This window comes from Geotrypetes seraphini, chromosome 7, assembly GCF_902459505.1.
Source record: "Geotrypetes seraphini chromosome 7, aGeoSer1.1, whole genome shotgun sequence".
NCBI lineage: Eukaryota > Metazoa > Chordata > Amphibia > Gymnophiona > Dermophiidae > Geotrypetes > Geotrypetes seraphini.
In genome coordinates, this window is record NC_047090.1 from 144161350 (window position 1) to 144183148 (window position 21799).

Here is a 21799-nt window from a genome sequence, read left to right on the forward strand (position 1 = left end):
GCCATTTTGAGACTTCTATCAGCTTTGAAAATGAACACCTTAATCATTCTCAGAAAACAATTTTTTGCCCATGTTCATAAATCTCCAAAAACAACAAAATTCACCTGACCGCTGTGCTTTCACTGGAAATGACACATCAAATGTCAAAGAAATGTCCTATTTCGTTTAAATTTAGTTTTAAAAACAAAGAAAATGGAATACATGTATATTTGGTTTTAATTTAATTTGGTTGTAAAATGTAGTGTGGGCGTGAAAACAAAACTACGGGCTCAATATTCAAAGAAAGCTGAGCACCTAATATTATGCTTTAGGCAATACTCCCAAATTTGTGCCTGTTTTTCAGTGTGGTGTAGGGGCTAGAGCTACAGCCTCAGCACCCTGAGGTTGTGGGTTCAAACCCTGCATTGCTCCTTGTGACCCTGGGCCAGTCACTTAATCCTCCACTACCTCAGGTACATTAGACAGACTGTGAGCCCACCGGGACAGATGGGGAAAATGCTTAAGCACCTGATTTGTAACCTATTCTCAGCTCCTTTGTGAGGACAGGCTAAAAAATCAAATAAACAACAACTAAGGAGACCTTTTACTAAGCTGCAGTAAGTACTGACGAATGCTTACAGCTGGTTAAAAAAGTATTACTCACGGATGAGCTAAGGCATCCTTGCCTACAAAATAGGTGGCAATAAGGGCTCCCATGCTAATGGCCACGATCTAATGAGAAAATTACAACTATTTTACAGCCATGCTAGAAGTGGCCTCAGCACGTGCAAAAACCACACCCTAAAAATAGTGTAGGCCACTTTCTAGTGCAGCTGAGCAAAAAGGCCCCTAAGTGCTCAGCTGAAAATTCATCTTAATGTGTAAGTTTAAAAGTTAGATTCATGAATGTAGGCCTGCCATTCATTTGTCTAGATTTACGGGCCTAGGGGCTGATTCTATAAATTGGCCGGCGTCTTAAAAACAGTCACCGGCTGTGTGTCGGTCACACTTAGGCACCGTTTATAGAACCGTGGCTAGCAACAGCTATGCAAAAACTGAGGCGCCTGAAATGTAGGTGAGGGTTTTAAAGGCCTACATTTCAGGTACCTAAGTTTTTGGAGAATTGCACGTAGTGGTGCCTAAGTGATGCTCCATCCATAGAAACGCCCACTTAGGAATTAGGCGATAGGCACCTATCTTTTATAGAATCAGATAGAAGCCTATCGCCCAATCAAATTATTATTATTATTATTTTTTTTAGCAATTACTGAGCCTCTTATGATCTTTTTTTTTTTTTGCCAATTATGTTAGGCACCTAGCTTTAAGCGCCCTTCAGAGAATCAGCCCCCTTATGCTGAAAGTCAATGCCAAGTTCCTAACTTCTTTTCCCCTCCCTAAATCCACCCCTTTTGCCACCTACTTTCTGTGTTCCTAAATTTATGACAACAAATTTATACACTCAGGCCTAGTAAATTTTTGAAAAGGCCAATTTAGGAGCATAATTCTCAAACTTAGGAGCTGTGGAGGGCCATTTTCAAAAAGGACATCTAAGTCCGACTTGGACATTTCCCACTAAACGTCCAAGATCAGATGGCAGTAGCATCCATTTTTAAACAGAATGTCCAAATTTTTTTTATTTTTTTCCAAAAATCACCTACTTGGACGACTTGGCTGCCAAAACATCCAGAATGCCAGGACATCAAACTATATTTGTCATTTTCAACCACATAAATGTCCAAGTTAGAAATCGGCACCATTTAGACCTGGGAGGGGCCATCATTATAATGGACTGGCCACATAGACATGCCAACAGAGCAGTGGGGCACCTTAAAAGGCACTGCTGTGAATTTCACATAAAGGGTACCATGTACCCTTTATAATTTATGCTGAGCCCTCCAAAACTCCCCCCAAACCTACAATACTCACCCATCACTCCAATAATATTATGGTTGCAGGTGGCACCTATATGGCAGTATAGTAGGGTTTTGGTGGGCTCATACTTAACACCATAAATGTAGTAGTTAGAGTGGCTTATGGGCCTAGGTCCTCCTCTCTATGGTTCACTAGCCCGTCCACCAGGTTACTTAAGACACTTGTGTGATGCTCTACTAGGCTTTTCTATACCAAGTGCTGCTGTTCTAGAGATATGTATGTACTCTTTCATTCAGATTTTTGGGGGTGGGTGGGAGGGGGGGGTCAGTGAGCAGTGGGAGAGTGTGGGGAGGTCATACCTTAACATATCCAGTGGCTATCTGATCAGTATGGGTAGCCTTTTGGCACTTAGACGCTTCCAAAAGAGGTCTGGCTCAAAATGTCTATGTTCCGTTCAGGACATTTTGCAAAAGGTTTGATTATCCCTGCAAGACGTCCAAGTCTAGCCAGACCAAACCATGCCCATTACATGCCTCGTGACATGCCCCCTTGAACTATGGACGTACAGCAGGTGAAACATTTCACTAGATGTCCAGGAAAATGGTTTCAATTATTAGCACTTGAACGTCCTGGCGATTAGGACATCCAAGGCGGGTTTTTGGACATTTTAGTTTTTTTGATTATGCCCCTATAAGTCTTTTGAATATCAGGCCCCACATATTTTAAAGATCCTCAGTGCAGAAGAAAGGTAAAAGGCCTGCTTACCAATGGTAGTCACAATGGAGCCCACAAAAAAGAATGAGCTGCTGAAGTCCCAGTTACTGTGCTGAGCCAGCTGCGATTCATTAGCCACAGGGTAGAGTCCTTGCTTCGTAGCTTCAAAAATGACCTGCAATTAGGAAGAGCATTAGCGCTGATAAATCCTTAACAAATAATACATGAGCCTTTTATAGACAGGGAGGAAAGAACCCTAAGAAGATAATTATAGGGATCCCAGTCATTTCCAGTATGACCCTCTCTTACTCTATCCACTAAAAAATTGCACCTATACGCTTATAACTTTCCTTAAATTAAACTACTGTATTTCCCCTTCTCTCTCTCTGCTTAATCTCCCTGTATTTAATTCTCTCCAAAAACTATAAATCCAACCACTAAACCTGTTGTACTACGTATATGTCTAGTTACTCCGCACTGTGTATGTTCATTTGTAAACCGTTCTGAGCTATTGGGAGAACGGGATAAAAATCTAAATAAATAAATAAAATAAATAAATAAATAAAAATTTCTCCTTTCTTCTTTTTCTCCCTGTTTCCCATTAGCTCCCACTCACTATTGATAAGAGTGTAATTATTTGAGAAGTATCCAAATGAATTCTGAAATTCCCAAGAAAGCATACAAATCCTAATTTAAAAGAAAAAGAATGTGCACAGATACATGGCCAGCCTGCTGACTCCTAGATTAGGTTTTCCACACCCCAGGTCAGTGGGAGTAGAGATGATGTGAAGATAACACTCAGCCCCTGAGGAGAAGGAGGCAGTCATGGTACAACTGGTATCCACAATAGAGGGTTCCGGAAGCTGCCCTGGTGCATGGGTTCCCAGTCTTTGGACAAGGAACCGTGGGAAGGCCTATTACAAGAGGGAAATGGCTCCCTGGAGTCCTTGCAAATAAAGTTTTCTGGCACCAGGATCACAGCAGTGACTCTGACTGACCTAAAACATAAAAGGGAGGAGAAGGGTCTACCAGGATGAAATGGCAACAGATCGCTTGGGTTTCTGACTGAACTTTTAAATTGTTAACTTTCCAGGAAACAAACAAACATTCTAATTTGGAGAAAAAGAAAAGCACAATTCTTCTCTAAATGTCTCAACTGTTATTTTTCCTTAAGGCTCCTATGAGACCTGCTGCAGATAGCATGTGCTAATCTTTAGTATAAAGCCACTTAGTGCCAGTGGCATACCTAGTATATTTGACACCCAGGGTCGATCATTTTTTTAACACCCCCCTCCTCTATATAAAAATATTATTTTTAGTAATAATTCATGAGTCACACAACGAGGGTGCACCTAGGAAAAGGCAGCATTTTAAACAATGAAGTGAGCACCAGAATATAAATACACCCATTGTAAAACTAAACAAGTCAGTTTAAGAACATAAGAACATAAGCATTGCCCCTGCCGGGTCAGACCAGGGGTCCATCGTGCCCGGCAGTCCGCTCCCGCGGCGGCCCCCCAGGTCCGTGACCTGTAAGTGCTCCTAACCGACAGCTTCCATACCCTGTTCGCCAGTGAAGTAACCCTCTATCTGTACCCTGCTATCCCCTTTGCTTCCAGGAAGTCATCCAGTCCCTTCTTGAATCCCATTATTGAACTCTGTCTTATCACCTCTCCTGGAAGCGAGTTCTAGGTGTCCACCACCCGTTGAGTGAAGAAGAACTTCCTTGCATTCGTTTTGAATCTGTCTCCTCTCAGTTTTTCTGAATGACCTCTTGTTTTTGTTGTCTTTAGACTAGCGGGGACAACAAAAACAAGAGGTCATTCAGAAAAACTGAGAGGAGACAGATTCAAAACGAATGCAAGGAAGTTCTTCTTCACTCAATGGGTGGTGGACACCTGGAACTCGCTTAATACAGACTGATCCTGTACAGTCAATGCAAAACGAAAACCATGTCTTTTCATACATACAGAACACAGATACACCCTTACCCAGTATGGAATAAGTAATCATAAACTAAAAATAGAAATATGTAGACAAAAGTTAAATTGAACTACCAAGAAGCTAGACTTTGCATACAATGCACCACCACAGAAACAGAAGCAGTAGCACGTTCCCTAATACTGTGCAAAATATAAAGAAAGCAGATGTAAATTTGAAAAAACTGACAAATAACAATCATCACTTTACAAATTAACAAATAGAAATAAAAACAGGAAAATGGAAAAGAACTAATAAAGTCTACCAGGCAAATTACCTTATCCATCCAGTATTAATTAGCAAAATGCTTGAACCAACTACCAATTACTCTATGATCTTGTTACTACTACCTCAGGTTCAGAAAACTTTTAAAAGCTGTTCTCTACCTAGTCAGGGAGCCATCCTGGAAGTAACTGAAATGGGAGCAAAAGTCCATTCCTAAACTGTCTAATGCAACCCCTGGGACAAAACGAAGAGCCAACAATGATAGGGTTATCAGATGTACGGATTTTTCCGGACATGTCCTCCTTTTTGAGAACATATCTGGGGGTCCAGACGGCTTTTCAAAACCCGGCACTTTATCCAGGTTTTGAAAAGCTTTCCAGGTAGCAGCGATGTTTGGACAGCATCTGCGCATTCATGGATGCAACGCGGTGATGTCACGCGCCTGCATGCAATGTCATTGCATCACACCAGCGCATGTGCAGATGCCCTCCCGACAAGCAACCAGGTTGAGGGGGGCGGGGCTAGAGGCAGAACAGGGCATGCCTGGGGGCGGAGCAATGGGTCTGCATTTTCATTCCCGAAAATCTGGTAACCCTAAACAATGACCTACTTGTATGTATTTGAAACTGTGACCTAACTGTATTAATAATTGTACTGATCTACACATTGCGTGAATAAATATTTTTTCTGGTTTATTTTAAATCTACTACTTAGTAGCTTCATCGCATGTCCCCTAGTCCTAGTATTTTTGGAAAAAGTGAACAAGCGATTCACATCTACACTTTCCACTCCACTCAGTATTTTATAGACCTCTATCATATCTCACCTGAGCCACCTCTTCTCGAAGCTGGAGAGGCCTAGCTGCTTTAGCCTTTCCTCATAGGGGAGTCATCTCATCCCTTTTATCATTTTTATCACCCTTCTCTGTGCCTTTTCTAATCCTGCTATATCTTTTATGAGATACGACAACCAGAACTATACACAGTACTCGAGGTGCAGCCGCACCATAGAGCGATTCAAGAACATTATAAAATGTTCATCTTTGTTTTCCATTCCTTTCCATTTAGTGGATGAAACATCAATGCTTCCACTTTCAGACGATTGGAATAGGATATATGACAGCTTGCCTGGATGATTGCTTTTCTGTTTACAGGTGGCAAATGTGGGAGTTACATTGGCTGCCAGTAAAATCAAGGGTGTGTTTAAAATTGCTTTGTTTGGTCTTCAGAATCCTGCAAGGCAAAGGTCCAGGATATTTAGCAGGTAAATTGAGCAGCTAATTCCTTGGCAGACAGACGCATTCTAGTCAGGAGACATACTTGAAAGTGTCATCATTTAGGTAGTTCTAGTGCAGTGGTTTCAAACTCACGGCCCGGGGGCCACATGTGGCCCGCCAGGTACTAATTTGAGGCCTTCAGTATGTTGATCATAATCACAAAAGTAAGATGAAACAGTTTCTTGATCATATGTCTCTTTAGCTGTAAATTACAATATTATTATTAAGACTTAGCCAAAAAGAAAGATTTATAAACTATAAAGAGTTTTACCTCATGCAAAATTGTCATTTATTTAATAAGACATTAACTCTTTTTTCTCAGGCCCTCCAAGTACCTACAAATCCAAAATGTGGCCCTGCAAAGGGTTTGACTTTGAGACCACTGTTCTAGTGGATAAGAACAGAAGGAAAGCGAGGGCCTTCTCAGATGCAGGTCCAGTTTTGTGAATTGAGACAGCAATTAAATTAGGGAACATTCTGTACAAAATTAGACTGTTCTTTTCTCTAAGTAAGGAAGGGTCTTGTATGAGAGCATCTGTTTTTGTTTCTGCTGTTATAGAAGGATTTTTATGAAACCCAGGAGGGAAACTGGGATTGAAGGGAAGAGATTTACATTTTTTTTTATTTGTAGATGGTATTGGGAAGCTGCTATGCACTCCTTTGGTCATTCCATTTGAGACAAGTAGACAGTATAAAATAATTTATAATTAAATAAATAAATGTTGTGTGGGCATCAGTACTGCTCCCTTGAATTTCTGCACCCCCAAGTACCAAATTTTATAAATGGTGCTGAAAAATTGGTCCTGAAAAAAAAAAATAAGCGCTAAGCATTATTCTATAAACAGCCCTCTAAGGCCCCCTTTTATCAAGCAGCGTTAGGGATTTTTATCACCAGCCGCTGCGGTAAAAGCTCCGAAAAGCACAGAGTTCCTATGAGTGGTGGAGCTTTTACTGCAGCAGCTAGCAATAAAAAAAAAAACACAAAAACAACCCTAACGCTGGCTTGATAGAAGGGGGCCTAAGTTATAATTTTCACCAACTGAACCCTGGCATAAATCTCCGCACTACATGCAGATCCCACACTGCTCCTTGTGACCCTGGGCAAGTCACGTAGGGCTCCTTTTACTAAGGTGTGCTAGCGTTTTTAGCACACGCTAAAGATTAGCACACGCAAACCACACGCTAAACGAAAAATATTACACTACATTAGTGATTTCTATTTCGCCAATACCTTGTGGTTCAAGGCGGATTACATAAAGGTTTACAAGAGATTACAAGAATTGTGACATAGCATATGAGATATCATAAGAGTCACATAAGAAATTACTAAAGAGTTGTCGAGATCTTAAGGTGATAAATGAGGGTAATTAGAAGCATATTAGAGTATATTAAGGGTGTAGAGTGGGTAGGAGGGGTTTGGGTAGGAACTGGTCGTGTTAAATAGGTTTTATGTATTTTTTTGAAGAGTAGGGTTTCAGTTTCTTTCTTGAAGGTTTTGTAGTCTGTGGTCGATGACAACAGAGTGGTGGAGGTGTTAGCATTCAGCGCACATGGCATTGTAGTGCGTGCTAAAACTGCTAGCACACCTTGGTAAAAGGAGCCCTTAATCCCCCATTACCCCAGGTACATTAGACAGTGTGTAAGCCCACCGGGACAGATAGGGAAAAAGGCTTGAGTACCTGAATGTAAACCACTTAGGCTATAAGTGGTATATAAATACTAAAATAAATCAATCCCCTTTATTCCGTAAGTATGCATAAGTTGTAGGAGCGCTCCTGATTTGCCCGTGACCCTGCCATGGCTGTGCCCCCTTTTTTGAGCCACACGTAAAATTTACACGCAGATCACGGTGCCTAACGTGCATAAATTTAAATCAAAACCAATTAGCACCAATAGTTGATTATTAGGGTCCAATTATCGGCACTAATTGGCTCGATATTCAATTAAATTGCACACATAAATTGGGCTTCTGCCCAAATTTGCACATGCAAATCTGAGCAGCATATATAGAATTCAGGGGCAAAAGTATTTATTTATTTATTTATTTATTTATTTAATTCGATTTCTATCCCGTCCTCCCAATAGCTCAGAACGGGTTACAAGCAAACATTCACAGTGGAATACATTTGGACAGTGCAAAGACTAAGCAGCAACTTAAGTGTAGGTTGAGAATGGAGAAGTGAGTGCAGGAAGAAGGGGGAATTTTAGGGGGCGGTGCGGGTTGACTGCAGTTGGAATTTCAGTTGAAGAGGAGGGTCTTTACAGCTTTCTGATTTGCAGGGGGAGCTGGTTCCAGAGTTGGGGGATGAAGTGGCTGTAGGAGCATTTGCAGGCATTTTCTGACAGGAGAGATCTTCCTGGGGGGATGCATAGGCGTTTCTCTGTTTCAGAGCGGAAGAGGCGGGTGGGGATGTATAGGGTTAGCTTAGATCCTATGTAGGCTGGGGTGGTGGCGTAAATTATTTTATGCGCTATTACCAGGGCCTTGAATGCGCAGTGTTGGTTGATCAGAAGCCAGTGCTCTGCGCAGAGGGATAGAAAGATGGGGTCGCGGTAATTGAAGCTATGTAGGCGGCGGATTGCTGCGTTTTGTACACGCTGGAGGCATTTGAGATCTTTTTTGGCCACTCTGTTAAACAGGGAGTTGCAGTAATCCATCCTGGAGAGAACATAGGCATAGAGGAGTTGGGTTAGGTCTGGTTTGGAGATGTAGGGTTTGATCCATTTCAGTTGGCGGAGGTAGTAGAAGGAGGTGGAAACTACTTGAGATATGTGGGTGGACAGGGACAGGTGGCCGTCTAAAGTTACTCCTAATGCTGCGTACCTGATCTGCTGCTGTTAGTGAGGTGGAATCCCAGGATAGTGTTGGGTGTGTGTATTTGGTAGTTTTTTTCCTGATCCATAAAAGTTCGGTCTTGGAGGCGTTCAGCTGTTGTTTGTTGTTAGTCATCCAGGTTTTCATGTCGGAAAGGCAGAGTTGGAGGTTGGCAATTTGGGATGATCGGTTTTCGCCTAGTGGGAGGAGTAGCTGGATGTCATCAGCGTAGGAGTGGATTTTAATGTTGTACTTCTGGGCTATATCGATGACGGGTCTGATGTAGAGTTAAATAGGAGGGGGGATAGAAGGGCGCCTTGGGGAACATCGTATTTGATAGGTTTGGGATCAGATTTTTGTGGCCCTAGTAGGACTGTTTGGGTTCTTTGGTGAAGGAAGGAGGTGAACCACTGGAGGGCAGAGTCCTTGATTCCGAGGTCACAGAGTCTGGATAAGAGGAGGTGGTGGTCGACAGTGTCAAAGGCAGCGCTGAGGTGTAAGGCATCGCTGCCTTTGTCGAGTATCAGTCAGCTGTCATCTATGATATCCAGGAGTACTGACTCTGCTGTGGCCTATTTGGAAGCCAGATTGTGCGGGGGACAAGGCAGCTTGTTCTTCTATGAAAGGGTGTAATCGGCGAAGCACTATTCGCTCTAGAAGTTTGGAGACAAATGGGAGGTTGGAGATTGGCCGGTAGTTGCTGGGTTCGTTAGGGTCAAGGGCGGGGTTTTTGAGTGTGGGTTTGATAATAGCTGACGTCCAGCTGAGTGGTACTGTCCCCATGGAGAGTGAGGAATTAATGATGGGGAGGATAGATTCTGCCATGGCGTCTTTGCATCGCTTTTTGGTATAAAAATTTAGATGCCAAATAGTTGATCATTCTTTAACTTTTCTTAGTTCTTCCCTACCGTATTCCCCTGGGTATAAGTAAATTCTAGATCTACAGTGATGCAAATCTGGAGGAAGGATGTATTAGGAATGTGCATTCATTTAAACCAATACTCTCCATGCAGTTGCATAGTAGGGGGGTGGACCGCCCTGGGTGGTATCTTGGTGGGGGCACCAGCACCTTTCCACCTCCCCATGCCACATTTGCATCATCCCTTCCCCCCCCCCCCATACCTCTTTAAATCATCACCAGTGTGAGCAACTACTTTAGCCAGCTGCTCATGCCGGCCTGGCTCCCTCTGAAATCACTTCCGGGTCGCAGGGCCAGGAAGTGACATCATAGGGAAAGTCAACACCGGTGCAAGTAGCAGGCCAGAGAAGCTGCTCACACTGGCGAAGATTTCAAGAGGTACGGGGTGGGAAGGAAGGGCATAAGTGTGGCATGGAGGGCACGAAGGAGCATAGGGTGTGGAAGGAGTGGGGAGGGGGTACAGAAGAAGCGGAGGGGAGGATGGAGAGGAGGGCGCTGGGGGAGCCACTGCCCCGGGCACCTCCTACCCTCGCTGTCTCTTTGCCATTTCATATAATGTTTTTACCTTAAATGACAACAAAAAAATTAAAATTCATGGAATTTGGGGAGGGAGATTTTGTCATTACCAGCACACACTGTTCCAAAAGCATGTGCATTGCGCCAAAACAGTGTACACTATTAGTGAAGAGTACACATATGTGCAAACCATTGTGTGCACTCTTCTAGAACAGCGTGCATATTTTTCAGAAGAATGCACATTACTAAGATATGGCTACTGTAAAAAAAAAATGAACAAAACAAAAACTTCCCACAAATGACATGGGAAACAATACAAAACAAAAATGTTTAGACTGTACATCCCTAGACTATATCAGATGTGACAAATAATGGCATGAGCTTTTCCCATACCCCTTCTGTGAGAACACTAAAATGGAAGCATTAATATTTTTGCAGGGTCAAGGGGTGAGCAGACCAGAAACTGCAATGAGAAAGTCCAAAGTTAATGAAAACTGCTGAGAAACTTGTGGTTTTCAGATGCTGGCTGCATTATTAGACAGGCAAGCTGGTGATAGGACATTTTAGCTCCAAAGAAGTACATAGGCATACCAGAAAAATGCATTTGCAAAAATAAGCCAATTGTATCATTTTCACATTTCTCCAAAGGTTTCAGAGTTTTCAGCAATTTCAATTTTATGTTATAACTTTTTTTTTAATTGATGAAATAAATGACAGTGCCGTACACCCCCTCCCCCTTTTTTTTACAAAACCACAGCATGGTTTTTAGCTCCAGCTGTGGCGGTAACAGTTCCGACACTAATAGGAATTCTATGTGTGGTCGGAGCTGTTACCTCCGCGACCAGCACTAAAAACCACACTACGGTTTTGTAGAAAGGGGGGGGGTACATTAGCATTCTTGTGAACTTCATCCAGCAATCTTAATAATCACCAGATATACAGAGTTAATCACAGATGGTATTTCACCAGTTATTTTAATTTAAATAATAAAGGTTGTAACTTCCCTTCCCCCTCTCACAAACAACCACATACCCCCCACTCCTTAACTAATGTAACACCACTTTTTAACACATTAACTTTAAGAGTTTCAAAAAGACCCAAACACCTCTCTGTTTGAAGAATTTGTACTCAAAAAGATATAACTTTAAGATAACCTGTTGTATTAGATCATTTATTTTTTTGTAAACCACTGTATTGTATTGTATTGATGTTTGACTGTCAGCCTCAATTTATGCAACTCCAGTAACAAGAGTTCATGCAGTCTACATGTCTCCCTCCGTATTCGCGGTTTCAGCATTTGCGGTTTCAATTATTCACGTTTTTTAGCTTGCTGGCTCCTCCCCCCAAAATGACATCAGCTTGCATAGAGAAATCGCCAATTCCAAGTGTTTACAGAGAAAATTGTTGATTCCCAGCACTTTGTTCACCGTGTTTTGCCTATCCTTCAGGAACAGGCCAGATCTCCCACCATGTTATTCACGGTTTCACCATATTCACGATGGTTCTTAATAGAAAACAGCAAATAACATATAAAAAAAAGTGGTTCATAGTAGTGCTGCCCGATTCGCGATTCGAATTTATTCTCCGCCAAATTGTCGGTGCTGCAATGTCAGCGCGCTGAAGTCTCGCGTGCTTTTGTCCCGTCACCAAAAAAGTTATTCACGGTTTTTCAGTATTTGCGGCTCTGTTAATCCCCTATCACAGCGAATACGGAGGGAGAAGTATATTGTACCAGTGCCAAAAGGAGGGAGCTTCTGACTGTGTCCAATATCAGCAATTCCAATTTTAAATGGGAGGAATTATTCTTCCATATCATTTTATTTCATCAGACTGCCGGGTGCTAAGAAGATAACATTAAAGCCATTTTTGTACACAACAGTGCTTTTTGCGCAGAAAGAGGTATGTATCCAGGCAGTGGCGTAATAAGAGGATGGGGGAGGGGGACAGAATGACCCAGGCACCGTCTTCACGGGGGCGGCGGTGGCCTCTCCTCCTCTCCATTACCCCCCATGTACCGCTTTAAGGGGCTCCTTTTACAATGCTGCATTAGGTCTTTTTTATCACTGGCCGCGGCGGCATTAGCTCCGCCGCTCACAGAATTCCTACGAGTATCAGAACTAATACCGCTGCAACCGGCGATAAAAAAAGCCTAATGCGGCTTCGTAAAAGAAAGGTTAAATGTTCGTTGGTGCTAGCAGCATCTTCCACAGATAATCTCAATCCATTCAGCACATAAATCTAGATAGTAACAACAAAGTTGTAAAATTTCATGTTCAAATTCCAAGCAGTTGCTGAGAAAGCTTTTTTTTTACCCCCCCCTCCACCCCCGCCACAAAACCCTCTAGGGCAGAGGTGTCAAAGTCTCTCCCCAAGGGCCACAATCCAGTCGGGTTTTCAGGATTTCCCCAATGAATATGCATGAGATCTATTTGCAGGTTCATAGACAACGGCGCGAAAGACAAAAACGCGCACCGACAACTGAGCGCAGCGCTCGCCGCCGCGCCGCTCTAAATTACAGTTTTTAGGGGCTCCAACGGGGGGGGTTTTGTTGGGGAACCCCCCAGTTTACTTAATAGACATCTCGCCGGCGTTATGGGGGGTTTGGGGGGTTGTAACCCTCCACATTTTACTGTAAACTGAACTTTTTCCCTAAAAACAGGGAAAAAGTGAAGTTTTCAGTAAAATGTGGAGGGTTACAACCCCCCAAACCCCCCATAACGCCGGCGAGATGTCTATTAAGTAAAGTGGGGGGGTTCCCCCCCCCCCCCCCCCCCCGTCGGAGTGCTAAAAACAGTAATTTAGAGCGGCGCAGCGCTCAATTGTCTGGGTGCGCCTTTGTCCCGGCACGCTTTTGACCTGACACCCTATTTGCATGCACTGCTTTCATGGTATGCTAATAGATCTCATGCATATTCATTGGGGGAAATCCTAAAAACCCAACTGGATTGTGGCCCTCGAGGAAGGACTCTGACACACCTGCTCTAGGGGGTTACTTTTTTTTCCCCTCACCCTGTAGAATGAAATAGAAGGTGAGCTCAAACTGCCAGAGCTAATAGATTTCACATAATAGGACTGTCTTCCCTTTATCATGACTCACCAGAAATCCCAGTTTTTCTGGTTCACAAGACAGCGTTTCTTTCCTTGTGCAATTAACAAGATTTATGCCACACCTTCACTGGCAATCAACTTCTTCAGGTTGGACTAACATATCAGTGTCCTCCTGATGTAGAGTGCCAGCCATGCTCCCAATGCAAGCTTCTGTACAGTAAATTGTACTGTATATTATCACACTGTAACAAATACCTCAGTGTAAAAGTCTCATTAAACAAGTTGAAAGGTGTGCACTTGCAGTGTGACAAAATGGTGTGTCTCCTCTCCCTCCACTTGCAAACTCATGCACGTCTGTTTGAGAATAGGTGCAAAAAAGACACGGAGAAGTAGCCTACTAGTTAGAGAAAAGGGCCGAGAACTAGCAAAACCAGGTTAAGTTCCCACTGCAGCTTCTTGTGATTCCGCGCAAGACACTTAGGGGCAGATTCTGTAAAGGACTTCTAACTTTAGGCGTCCACAATGTGGACGTCCAAATAAAGTACCTTAACAGCTTCTTTTTGGTCTCATAAGAGAGTACGGGTTGATGATTTTGCCATTTACATTTGCACTCTGTCGTTTCCAGGATGCAGAGGGAAACTTATTTTTTCCCCTAAGATGGCTATGATCTCCTAAGTTATCATCTCACAATGAAGGAACCCCTGCCTACAATAAATCTCTTGTGGCTCAGTAGTTAAAGGCATTTCTTCCATCTTCCCAAAGTGGTGGGTTCAAATACCTAGTATGGTCAGGAATCCCAGCACATATTCCTATTATTTTTTAGTAGTTATAAAACTGGCTATCCAATAGCCGGAATCCAATACAGTGGTACCTTGGATTACGAGCATAATCCGTTCCAGGAGCATGCTCGTAATCCAAAATGCTCGTTTATCAAAGCGAGTTTCCCCATAGGAAATAATGGAAACTCGCTTTGATAGGTTCCCACCGCCCGAGGCCAGCAGCGCTGCTCCCCCTCCCCCCATGAGAATCGGCTGCTCCCCCCGAAGACCCCCCCCGCAAACCGGCACCCTCCCCCCGCAATCCGGCACCCCCCCCCCCCCCGCAGCCATCGGGCACCCCCCGCCGCAACCTGAGGTCCCCCCAACCCACCCGAACCCTCTTCTTACTTTGATGTAGCCTCCGCACCGGCACCAGCATGTCCTGTGCTATGCCTGTGCCCGAAAATCTGCCTCTGGTGCTGGGCCTTGAGCATGCACACATGTTCAAGGCCCAGCACTGGAGGCAGATCTTCGGGCACCGGCACAGCACAGCACAGGACATGCTGGTGCCGGTGCGGAGGCTACATCAAAGTAAGAAGAGGGTTCGGGTGGGTTGGGGGGACCTTAGGTCATAGCGGGGGGGGGGGGTGCCCAATGGCGGCAGGGGGGGTGCCGGATTGCGGGGGGGGGGGGTACCGGTTCGCAGGGGGGGCGCTCGCAAATCGAGGCGTGCTCGGTTTACGAGGCACCAAGTTTACAAATGTTTTACTCGTCTTCCAAAACACTTGCAAACCGGTGCACTCGTAAACCGAGGTACCACTGTATATCTAATTCAATATCAAAACCTTCAGCACCTTAATCAAATAGTAATCAGATAAGATCATATATAATAATAATATGGAATAACTAGTCTTTAAGCCCGTTACATTAACGGGTGGTAGAATATATGTCTGTCTGTCTTTCTGTCTCTCTCCTTCCTGCTGTCTTTCTTTCTTTCTGTCTGTCTCTCTCCCTGGCCCCCTTTGTCTGTCTGTCTTTCTGTCTCTCTCCCTGCCCCTGTGTTTTTCTTCCTTTCTTTCTGGCTCCCTCCCCACTTCCCTGTGCAGCAGCCACAGCATTTCCTCTCCCTCCATTTCCCTGTGTAGCAGCATTTTTTTTTACCTACCCCCAATTCCCTGTGCAGACGCCAAAGCAGCATTCCCTCCCCCTCCATTTCCCTGTGCAGCAGCATTTTTTCCCCTCCACCCCCCCCACTTCCCTGTGCAGAAGCCGAAGCAGCATTCCCTCCCCCTCCATTTCCCTGTGCAGCAGCATTTTTTTCCCTCTAACCCCCCCACTTCCCTGTGCAGAAGCCAAAGCAGCATTCCCTCCCCCTCCATTTCCCTGTGCAGCAGCATTTTTTCCCTCTCCCCAACTTCCCTGTGCAGAAGCTGAAGCAGCATTCCCTCCCCCTCCATTTCCCTGTGCATCAGCATATTTTCCCTCCCCCCACTTCCCTGTGCAGCAGCCGCAGCATTCCCTCCCCCTCCATTTCCCTATACAGCATTTTTTTCCTCCCCCCTCCATCCCGGCCTTACCTGGTAGTCTAGCGGGCTTTTGGGGCAGGAGCGATCCTCCTACACTCCTGCCCTGTGTAGATCGCCAATAGGAAATAGCTGCCGTGAGTTCCCGTAGTCTCTCTAGACTACGACGGGAACTCCTCACAGCCATTTCCTATTGGCGATCTACACGGGGTAGGAGTGTAGGAAGATCGCTCCTGCCCTGAAAGTCCGCTAGACCACCAGGTAAGGCCGGGATGCCAGGTGGAAGGCAGGAGGGAGGCCGGGGGGGGGGGGGGGGGGTCAAAGCCAGACCAGAAGATATTCGCAGTATTTCACCATTTGCGGTCCGGCTCTGCCCCTATCCCCCGCGAATCCGGAGGGAGAAGTGTATGCACCTAGACGTCAGAATGTCACTAAAAAATAAGATCTAATTCAACATCAAAACTTCCAGCACCTTAATTAAATAGTAATCAGATAAGATCATATGTAGTAATAATATGGAATAATAATGATCCTCAGAGGGCTAAACTGTGTGTGTGGGGGGTTCTTTGTTTCCCCCTTCCCCAAAAATCGCAAATTTGTAAAATCATGATTGCCGAAACCGCGAATGGGGAGGGGGAAGTGTACTGATGGTGTCACAATGATGTCAAGATTGTGCATCAGACATGTCCACTTGCTCTGAACCACAGCCGTTGTGAGTAGGGATTATCTTCTTATTTTCTTAGCCTTTTGGGAATTAAGTTTAGTGTGCCATATATATTTCATGTGCTTTGCTTGAGTAATGCATTATTAAACATCTTTTTCTATTATTATCAAAGAGTCATCATTTAGGCGTGCTTGAGGCGTCTGCATATAGGTTAATGGGGCTTCTATTTTGGGGGGTATAGAGGACTCCAGTTTGATATTAAGGTCAAAAGATGTTTAATAATGCATTATTTAAGCAAAGCACATGAAAAAAAAAAAATATATATATATATATATCGCATACTAAACCTTCTATTTCTGGGGGTAAGGAGGACTCCTCTTAGTAATAGAAAAAGATGTTTAATAATGAGGTACTCAAGCAAAGCACATGAAATATATATATAGCATACTAAGGGCTAGATTCACCAAGTACACCGATCGTGTCCCGAGCACTTTGCAACCCTGACCCGATTTACTAACCTTACTCCCGATCCAATCCACACCCAATCCGATCTGTTCATGCAAATGAGGGGGAATGGCATGCAAATGTAGGAGGGCAGCGATTCACTAAAAAAATTTCAGGAACACCGACTGGGCTGGCCGATAAAAAAAATAAGTGACTGCTGAGGACCAGTCATTCACATCCTTTCCGACTGCCCTGCTCTCTTCCCCGACACTCCTCTTGCTGCCCTGCTCTCTGCACCAACTCTCCTTCCCCGCAAAGAAGATGGTCTGGGCATGTATCAGGATCTCTCTTCAGTGATCCGTGCGGTCGGTTGGGGCCGTGACTCCGATCGCCCCCATTTGCATGAGGATACATCGTGAATTGGGTGGCCGGCAACCTCACGGATCGGATTGCTAACGGATCAGATCCGTGAGGTTAGTGAATCTAGATCAGGGGTGCCCACACTTTTTGGGCTTGCGAGCTACTTTTAAAATGACCAAGTCAAAATGATCTACCAACAATAAAAATGCTAAACATATATATATTTATATTTATATATATATATATATATATATATATATATATATATATACACACACCGAGTGTACTTTGTATTTATGTTCAAATATTTTTTTATTATACAGTCCCTCTCCCCCGAAGGCCTGACCCCCCCCGAAGGTCTGCACATTCCCCCTCAAAGGTTGACTCCCCCCCTGAAGGCCTGCACTACCCCTTGAAGGACTGCATACCCCCCCCCCCCGAAGGCCTACCCTCCCCACATCCATTTACCTAATTCCAGCAGAGAGGATCGCTGGTACTTTAGCGATCCTTGCAGGTTGCCATAGGCCTCAGGAGCTGTCTTCCCTCTGCCCCAAGCCTGTCTCTGACTTAGAGGAGGGGCAGGACCACGGCAGAGGGAAGACAGCTCCTGAGGCCTATGGCAACCTGTAAGAATTGCTAAAGTACCACCTGCCACCGGCCGTCTCCCATTCGTCCCCTTTGGAGATCCCCACAGGAATAAGGAAGTTAAATTAATAGAATACTTAGGCACAGAAAAACAAAGAAATACTTCCAAGAACTGCCTGTCACAATGCTCATTAGTGGAACTGAATAAAAGACAAGTACAATGGATTTAGAAGGGGGACGATCCGCCCGGGTGCACGGCTTGGAGGGGTGCACAGCCGGCCAGGTCCGGGTCATCCTGCCTTTCTTTTCCCCCGGTCCGCGCTCGGGGCTCGTGCCTGCCTGGTCCCGCGCCGACGCTCGAATGGTGCCGTCACCTCCCGCGACTCTCGCGATAACCAACAGCACCATTTGGGCGGCGGGTGCGAGCCCCGTGCGCAGACCGGTGGAAAAGAAGGGCAGGAGGACCCGGACGGCTGTGCATCCCTCCAAGCCGTGCATCCGGGGCGGGGTGGGGGCGGACCGCCCCACCTCGGTACGCCACTGATTGGGAGGCCGATTTCGGGGTTTTTAAAATTGTATATGGGCAGCATTAGGCCTCGCTCTTACCTCAATCATTACAGGCGCTTCTATTTCTTGTGATGCGCTGAGCTCCGTCCCCCACCGACCTTCACCCCGCCCTTCCAGCACTCTGATTGGCCAGCATTCTTTAAGAGGCGGGCCAGTCAGGAGGGGAAAAAAAGAGAAGGGAAGAAGGGAACCTGCTGTGCGATCGACTGGGGTCGCCTAAGCGAACGACCTGTCGATCGCAATCGACGCGTTGGGCACCCCTGATCTAGATTCTAGAGGCTTCTAGCCCTAAACCTTCTATTTTCCGATTCTAACTCCTCCTCTCCACGTGCCCATTGGTTAAGGTAGAGGTGGCTCACATCCTATCATCTTTCTCCTAAACTTCCCTACTCTCCTCCCCTATTCTCCCACTACTCTAAATCTTCCCCTCCCGGAATGACACTGTCTTTTATTTTATTTTACAGTACAGTATTCTTATAGTCTTACTGTACAGTACTCTTATATAGTCTCTCTCTTTATTTACATTCTCTGTCCCACCCCTAATTTAGTTCCACTGATGATGTTTCTTGCAGAAAGCCGTTTACCTCCTTATCTCTCTTTAGCAGTCTTCTCCCCTCCCACAATTGGCTGCAACAAACAACGGGTTTCTTTCGCTCACAAAATCCATACATGCACGGTTTGAGTGAATTGGGCAAAAATTTTAAACATTTGACTTTTCTCTCTCTTTAAATTACAGTAATGTCTTTTTATCAATATGAAATATATAGAACAGCACATTAGAATTATTGTATATTGGTATTTTATTACATTGTATGTATATTTGATGGCACTTTTATCAGTTTTGAAAATGAATAAATAATTTAAAAAAAAATTATTATATGCTCAATAATAATAATAATAATAATAACTTTATTCTTATATACCGCCAACAATCTTGCGACTTCTCAAGACAAAAAATAGTTACTTCAAAAAGTAATACAGTAGTTGTAAAAAGAAATACCCGAGAACTGAAAGCACAAATGCAAACAAAACCAGTCTCTGGTGAGCTACACGTGTACAAGTGCATTCTACAGCTTAAAATAACCTCCACAACACAAGGCTGAAAAAACGGCACCGCGGCTACTTCTGCTTCGATGGATATACAATCCACCCTCATCCTTTAGAGTGGAAAAGCCAAATCGGGAGGCACTAATTATAGCACTACATTCACGCCCGAAAAGAACAGCTCGACCTTTGCTTTTGTCTGGTGTTTGATGTCCTCTTTACTTGGATGAAGAACATTTTTTTTTTTTAAGTACAGTATAGGAAAAAGACTTTGTAAGCGTGATGCCGGGAGCAAAAGGCTTGAATGGAACGCCGCGCTCGTGCCGTTCGTGTCGGCCGTTGCGCGCGCGCGCGCGCGGGTCTGAACAGGTCGCTAGAGCTCCCCCTCGCAGATGGCCGGGTTCGACACTTACCTCCACCAGACGCTCCAGGGCTTCCTTGTTCAGGCAGGTGAAGTTGCGCAGGAAATCGAGTTTGTGACGCAGCGTGTTGTTCTTCACTACGTGCTCGGCGTTTTGCTCCAGTGCCTGGAAGACTGCTGCCCCTGCCAGCAGATAGGCCAGGTAGCCCAGGGCCAGCAGCGCGATCGTTCGCGCCCTGGCGGGGCGCATGGTCCAGGTGAGGGGCAGGAATAAAACTCACAGCACACTTATACTGCCAGACTAACTGAAACAGTGCGCGCACGTGCTGCCATGTGCAGAGACAGGACGCGGTCCAAAGTCCAAACTCTGCTCGTCTATGGGAAGCTAAAACTCTGAGCTGGCTTGGAAAAGAGGAATTTAGGGAGTTGCAGAGGGCGGTTTCAATTTCCTGACCGCTCTGAGAGCCGGAGATGAAAGTATGGGAGTCGGGACTCGGGAGAGATAGGCAGTTAACAATGCAGAGGCTTTTGGTTAGAAGTGGCTCAAAAAGTATCCTCAGTGTGCAAGCAAATGTGTTTGCATTTCTTGATATCATTATTGTCATTTGCACAGCATTAAAAATATACAGGGGAAAAACAACACAGAAAATCCCACCCTCAAAAAAAAAAAAAATTTAAATTTCCAAGCCAAAACACAAGAACTAGCAAATAAAGAGGTCCTTTTATTAAGGTGCAGTAAGCACTAGCTATCTTTACCACAGCTTAAAAGGGCTTAAGGAGGAATTCATAAGCATCTCTATAATAAAACCCTAAGCCGCGCATGCGCACTTCCACTTGCGTGTTCTGTATGTCCGTGGCCTGAAGAAGTGCGCATGCGCGACTACAACACACTCGCGGCCCTATGGGGCAGTGGCAGCAACCGAGTGGTGGAGAACAGCCCCGCTCCGCCCATTGACCCTCCACAAACCTCCCGGCTCCAGAGGCGTAGGCAGCACTATAAACACGATGCTTCGCGCCCTTCTACTGCTGATTTCCTCTGCCACGTCTCTGATGACATCATCGGAGACAGATGCGGGAGAGGAAATCGGCAGTAGAAGGCCGCGAAGCAGCGTGCTTAAAGTGCTGCCTTCGCAGCTGGAGCCCGGAGGTTTGTCGGCGGTGGGAGGGTCAGGAGCAGGCCAGATCAGCAGAACAACGGCAGTAAAAGAAGGGGGAGGGGCCGAACAGAGCAGGTAAGAGAAAAGCAGATGGCAGTAAGAGAAGGGAAAGAGGGTGGGGGAAAATGCTGCTACTGTTATACAGGGACTTGGAGGGGAAGGGAAATACTGCTGCTGCTTCTGCACAAGAAAGGGGGGGGGTAGGAGGGAAGTGGGATGGAAATGCTGCTGCACAGGGAAATGGGGAAAAATGACAGACAGGCAGCGGGAGGGAAGGAGACAGAAAGAAAGAAAGACACAGGGGCAGGGAGAGGGACAGAAAGACAGACAGAGAAAGGGGGCTAGGGAGAGAGAGAGAGTCAGCGGGAGGGAGATAGACATATATTCTAGCACCCGTTAATGTAACGGGCTTAATGACTACATAATAAAACCCTAAGCGGCGCATGCACACTCCTACCTGTGTGTTCCGTATGTCCGTGGCCAGAAGGAGTGCGCTTGCGCACCTACAACTGCCCCACACTCGCGAAGGGAGAAGATACAGAAACAAAGAAAGACTGACAGACAGCCAGGGATAGAGACAGTAAGACAGGGGGCCAGGGAAGAGACAGAGACACACAGGGGGACAGAGACAGAAAGTGGGGCAGGGAGAGAGATAAAAAACATAAAGTAAGAAAGAAAGAAACGCCTCAGCGACCCATTGTGCTAAAAGTCTACACATCTATTCTAGCACCCGTTAATGTAATGGGCTTAAATACTAGTCCAGTAATAATTTTGCAACTGCTGAGCAAACTGCACAGCTATTTTATTTTGCATAAGGGTATATCTGGGGGCGGAGAGTAGGTGTTTCTGTGTTAATCAGCTAGTGTGCCAAGCATGTGAGCCCTCACCACCTACAAATCGGCCATTTTTCAACTGTGCTAAAAATGGTCTTATCAGCAGGAAAGAGTGTGCTAAGGTCACTTTATAGCATAGTTTAGTAAAAGGACCCCAAA

General features: G+C 45.1%; 1 protein-coding gene across 1 annotated transcript in view; it reads right to left on the reverse strand.

The window, feature by feature from the left end:
• The window catches only part of LOC117364164 (potassium channel subfamily K member 16-like), a 39971-nt gene extending 19972 nt beyond the window's left edge, over positions 1-19999 (reverse strand). The window contains exons 1-2 of the mRNA XM_033953087.1: positions 19703-19999; positions 2617-2740 (exon numbers count right to left, since the gene is read on the reverse strand). Of these exons, the coding sequence (XP_033808978.1) occupies positions 2617-2740; positions 19703-19900 (322 nt within the window). The 5' untranslated portion in view covers positions 19901-19999. The remainder of the gene's footprint in view (positions 1-2616; positions 2741-19702) is intronic.
• Positions 20000-21799: the final 1800 nt, after the last annotated feature.